This window comes from Sinocyclocheilus rhinocerous, unplaced genomic scaffold (assembly GCF_001515625.1).
Source record: "Sinocyclocheilus rhinocerous isolate Xijiao unplaced genomic scaffold, SAMN03320098_v1.1 scaffold1822, whole genome shotgun sequence".
In the NCBI taxonomy this organism is placed as follows: Eukaryota; Metazoa; Chordata; class Actinopteri; order Cypriniformes; family Cyprinidae; genus Sinocyclocheilus; species Sinocyclocheilus rhinocerous.
The window spans coordinates 328,359-334,018 of record NW_015638936.1 but is presented as its reverse complement, the minus strand read 5'-3'; the positions used below and the strand labels follow the sequence as shown (position 1 = coordinate 334,018).

Sequence of the window (5,660 nt, the reverse complement as noted above, 5' to 3'; positions counted from 1 at the left end):
TGAAAAATACCGTGATATAAATTTTTGGTCATACCGCCCAGCACTAGTCCACCCATACTGGACTAGCATACTCGAGAACTGGCCATATAAAATCAAGTATACCTGCACTAAAACATCACAAGGAAGCCCTGCTTTTTTAGCAGCACCTTCGAAATCATGCGCTTAATGGGGGCGCCCCATGACAAGTCAGGGTATATTTGAACTCCAAGCAATTTAAAGGTGGAAACTCTGCTAATTGCATGTCCTGAAATAACAGGAGAGGGAGGGGAGGGAATGCTGTCCTCTCTCCTGGCACTAACTACCATGTCCACAGTCTTAGCTCCATTCATCGCCAATGTAAATCCCTGTCCCCATTCCACTACAGAATCCAGTGCCTTCTGAGTGAGTCCAGGTAAGGATCCCATTACAAACTCTGTGATTGTTAGATCATCAGCATATTTCACAGGGATTACCGAAGGAGGCAAATATGAATCCAGGCCATTTCTGCATATGACAAAAAGCAGAGGTGATAGTAGTTCCCCTTGAGGAACACCAGCTGGAACGGAAAAGGAGTTAGACACCTTCTGCTCTCTGTTATTCAGATAGCTCCTTACAATAAATCAATACTGAAGTGCATACTGAGGATCTGAGAATCACAAACAAGAACATTGTCATTATCTGGCCACTGTACATATACCATGACATTATATGTAACAATTCAGCAGCTATCAAATACAGTGTATTTATATGACAGGTTTTATGATATTCACACATAACAAGAAAAAATAGTTTTTTTTTGTTTTAACGCCCATTGCGCTTTTTATTTATTTATTTATTTTTATTGAGGCACTTTTATGACACACATTGCATATCCTAGAAAATAAATAAATATAAATATTTTTAATTATTAATTTTAATTATTTTTTCAAACTTGATTTAACAGGTTTGATAAAAATATATATAAAAAAAAATTTAATTATATAAATGTAATTAAGAAATATAATAATTTACTGTAACATATCTATCTATCTATCTATCTATCTATAACAAAATTATGGTATAGACACGACTGATACATAAAAGTCGAAGAGGCTTGATTCAAAGTATTTTTTTTTATTTTATAGGATTTTTCAGATTTTGCGTAAAGACAATATTTATTTATGTACATACATATTCAGTTTGTTTATAGAACTACATACAGTGCTTGCTTCTATATTTTACTTATTAAAAACCCTGTTTTAGGGGATTTTTATACATTTTTATATTACATCAAGATTATAGATTACAAATATTCGATCATTAAAAAAAAGTAGAAGAAAAAAAAAAACAATGAGGAGGTTTAAAAGTAGCAGGACGGGAACAGCATCGGTGGCGGGATTTGTCGCGCGGGAATCTGTGGCGGGAAATAGAGGCGCTCGCGCTGTCCGCTCGCGGCGTGGTGCTGAAATGACGTCACCGGCGGAAGCACTACAAAAAACTCGGCTGCGCGCGCGTCCTGAACTTCCCGCTTCAGCTTCATCCGTCTGTTCTGGAACCACGTTTTCACCTCAGATAAACAAATAAATAAATGCATAAATAAATAACATAAATATCCAATTTCAACATTATGTTTCACTACATTCACAAGGTAAACACTAAAATATTCACGTGTTAAGAACAATTTTAACTAATGAATGTGATTCAGTTGCTTGCAAAGCTCCTCATACAGATCGCAATAATTAAAATCTCTAAGAACAAAATAAATAAATAAAATAAATACAAAAATAAATATAAATAAATTAAAAATATAAAATATTTATGTTTGCAATTCTTTTCTTGCTTTTAGTGACTTGTAACTCTCAAAACTTGTCTTTATTTATTTATTTACTGAAGACTTAATGAATTCACCGATAATGCAACATAAATAAATGTATTTATTAACTAACTAATTAATTAATTAATTTAAAGTATTTATATATTTATTTATTTATGTTGCATTATAGGTTCATTATAAATAAATAAATAAAAAATTAATTTAAAATATAAAGTATTTATTCATTTATTTATTTATGTTGCATTATAGGTTCATTATAAATAAATAAATAGTGCATTATATGTTCTGCATTAAAAAAAAATTATTATTTATTTATTTATTTGAATATTTATTTAGCTATATAAAGACATGCTATCTTGCAGTTCACATTAACAGGCCAGATGTGTGACAAATGCAAATGCCTCTTTTACTCTTTCTGAATATAAGTTCAACTCTCTGCTGTCACGGCTAGAGTTGTGATCTCATACACACCTGTGTCTCCGACAGCTGCAGCTTCTCCGCTGTTCTGCGTCTCTGACTCGCGCCGAGGTACTTGTGTTTGCTGAAGGTCTTCTCCAGACGCGAGATCTGGTCCGAGCTGAACTTGGTTCTGACGCGCCGCTGCGACGCGGATTCTCCCTCGCTCTCATCGCTCTCATCGCTCTCATCGCTCTCAGAGGCCGAGGTGTAGCCACAGCTGTCTGATGCGAGAGAAACAACCTGCTAGAGCCACTACCAACCCAGAAAAACACTGAATATCACAGTGAGACGGTCGTACTTACTTGTAGGAGAAGACGGGGCCTTGGTTTCTCCTTCTCCAAGCGTTTCTGAAGATGCTTGAGGAGCACCACTGAAGGCATCAGGAGCACATGCAATTAATTTGACGCATTTCTCCTGCTCCAGATCTTGTGCATGGAAGCTCTGGGACAACCACTCCACGGAGAACTTCTTGAACATGATGCTTCCTCCTAATAACTTGATCAGATGTATTCCTCCTGAACTTTATAGGCGCTTCTCCGCTCATTTGCATGAGTAAAGCGACTCTCGGCGGAATTACAACCCTGTAATTGAAGTTAATAGATGTCGCAATGGGCTTGTTCACACGTTCGGCGCACTTGTGATATCCAGGCGCCAGCGAGTCTGAGCACCTCGTGTGTTCACCTCAAGTACCTGAGAAGAGTCATCAATGCACTGATGCAATCAACTGACGGAGAGCAACATCATCCACTCAAGACAAGCCGTCCTCCATCTGCAGATAATGGGGAGATGAAAGAGAGCCGCGGCTTTGGGCGGAGCACAGTCGGATTAACTCTTGATCCCCCCATGCATTGCGCGCGAGTCTCTCCAATCTGTGTCAATTCAGCACGCTTGTTTATTACATTAAATGCAAATTAATTTAAAATATAAAGTATTTATTCATTTATTTATTTATGTTGCATTATAGGTTCATTATAAATAAATAAATAGTGCATTATATGTTCTGCATTAAAAAAAAATTATTATTTATTTATTTATTTGAATATTTATTTAGCTATATAAAGACATGCTATCTTGCAGTTCACATTAACAGGCCAGATGTGTGACAAATGCAAATGCCTCTTTTACTCTTTCTGAATATAAGTTCAACTCTCTGCTGTCACGGCTAGAGTTGTGATCTCATACACACCTGTGTCTCCGACAGCTGCAGCTTCTCCGCTGTTCTGCGTCTCTGACTCGCGCCGAGGTACTTGTGTTTGCTGAAGGTCTTCTCCAGACGCGAGATCTGGTCCGAGCTGAACTTGGTTCTGACGCGCCGCTGCGACGCGGATTCTCCCTCGCTCTCATCGCTCTCAGAGGCCGAGGTGTAGCCACAGCTGTCTGATGCGAGAGAAACAACCTGCTAGAGCCACTACCAACCCAGAAAAACACTGAATATCACAGTGAGACGGTCGTACTTACTTGTAGGAGAAGACGGGGCCTTGGTTTCTCCTTCTCCAAGCGTTTCTGAAGATGCTTGAGGAGCACCACTGAAGGCATCAGGAGCACATGCAATTAATTTGACGCATTTCTCCTGCTCCAGATCTTGTGCATGGAAGCTCTGGGACAACCACTCCACGGAGAACTTCTTGAACATGATGCTTCCTCCTAATAACTTGATCAGATGTATTCCTCCTGAACTTTATAGGCGCTTCTCCGCTCATTTGCATGAGTAAAGCGACTCTCGGCGGAATTACAACCCTGTAATTGAAGTTAATAGATGTCGCAATGGGCTTGTTCACACGTTCGGCGCACTTGTGATATCCAGGCGCCAGCGAGTCTGAGCACCTCGTGTGTTCACCTCAAGTACCTGAGAAGAGTCATCAATGCACTGATGCAATCAACTGACGGAGAGCAACATCATCCACTCAAGACAAGCCGTCCTCCATCTGCAGATAATGGGGAGATGAAAGAGAGCCGCGGCTTTGGGCGGAGCACAGTCGGATTAACTCTTGATCCCCCCATGCATTGAGCTCGAGACTCTCCAATCTGTGTCCATTCAGCACGCTTGTTTATTACATTAAATGCATCTTCACATATCATGGGTTTGAGCAGCAAGCTGATGTCTACAGCTCTGTCTTCTGTCACTGGAAGGCTACATGAATGCGTCTCACAAACTCCCGCGAGTCGCGTGAGATGCTGAATTATAAATCTACCTGTGGATAAATTGCGTGTATTTTAAGAATATAGATGGAGGAATACAGAATCAGAATCAGAAAGAGCTTTATTGCCAAGTATGTTTGCACATACAAGGATCTGTCACTGGAAGGCTTCATGAACGCGTTTGGTGTCTAATGGCAAACATTGAAATGATGCTGAATTATAAATCTACCTGTGGATAAATTGCGTGTATTTTAAGAATATAGATGGAGGAATACTAAACGAATAAAATAAATTAGATAAAATAAGATAAAAATGAGATGTTAGATCAAATGAAATTTAAAACCAATGAGATAAGTTCCATACACGTGTTCAATTTGATTAAAAACACAGTCTTGTGTTGCGCAAGTTCAGCAAAATCTGTTACTTCCTAAAGAGAAAAAATACAGCTACTGATGAATTCAGACACTGTACGAAATACTCACCTGAGGAACCTAGAATTCAACATATACAAACAAACAAACAAACAAATAAATAAATGAAAAGAACTATTTACTTACTTACTGATGATTTGATGAATCCAGAAACCAAAGTACTCATTTGAAGAACCTAATGCAACAATAAATAAATAAATGGTATCATGTAATGTTGCATTACATGCTCAAATAAATTATTTACTTGTTTATTTACTTGTGATTTTATGAATACAGAAACCAAAATAGTCATCTGAAGAACTTAATGCAACAATAAATAGACAGACAGACAGACAGACAGACAGATAGATAGATAGATAGATAGATAGATAGATAGATAGATAGATAGCATTATATGTATTGTATGCATTATATAATGTTGTGTTACTTGCATGCATACATATTTATTTATTAATGATTTAATGAATCCAGACACCAAAATACTCATCCGAAGAAACTATAATGCAACATCAAGATACATCAATATTTTTTGCGTTATTACTTTAATGACGGTATGCAGTAGATGAAATCATCTCTCAATGAAACCTGCATGATTGATTTTGCAAAATGATTATGAGTTATTAATCTCCATTGGCCTTCAGTAACTAGTTTTAGTTAGTCTTAATGTTATCATGGGATTGATATTAGAGGGTGATCAATACTCTGTCACATCACCACTGTATGAAACAACACACACACACACACACACACACACACGCACATGTTGTGTTTCCATGTTTTATGGGGACATTCCATAGGCGTAATGGTTTTTATACTGTACAAACTGTATGTGCTATTGC

General features: G+C 37.7%; 1 protein-coding gene across 1 annotated transcript; it reads right to left on the bottom strand.

Moving 5' to 3' along the window:
- Window positions 1–2,869: 2,869 nt before the first annotated feature.
- On the bottom strand, window positions 2,870–3,934 carry vent (ventral expressed homeobox). Its single transcript, XM_016565411.1, has 3 exons — window positions 3,710–3,934; window positions 3,438–3,628; window positions 2,870–2,941 (listed from the first exon to the last, which is right to left on the bottom strand). The coding sequence occupies exons 1-3, from the start codon at window positions 3,882–3,884 to the stop codon at window positions 2,870–2,872; spliced, it is 438 nt and encodes a 145-aa protein (XP_016420897.1). The 5' UTR covers window positions 3,885–3,934.
- Between the last annotated feature and the right edge of the window lie 1,726 nt (window positions 3,935–5,660).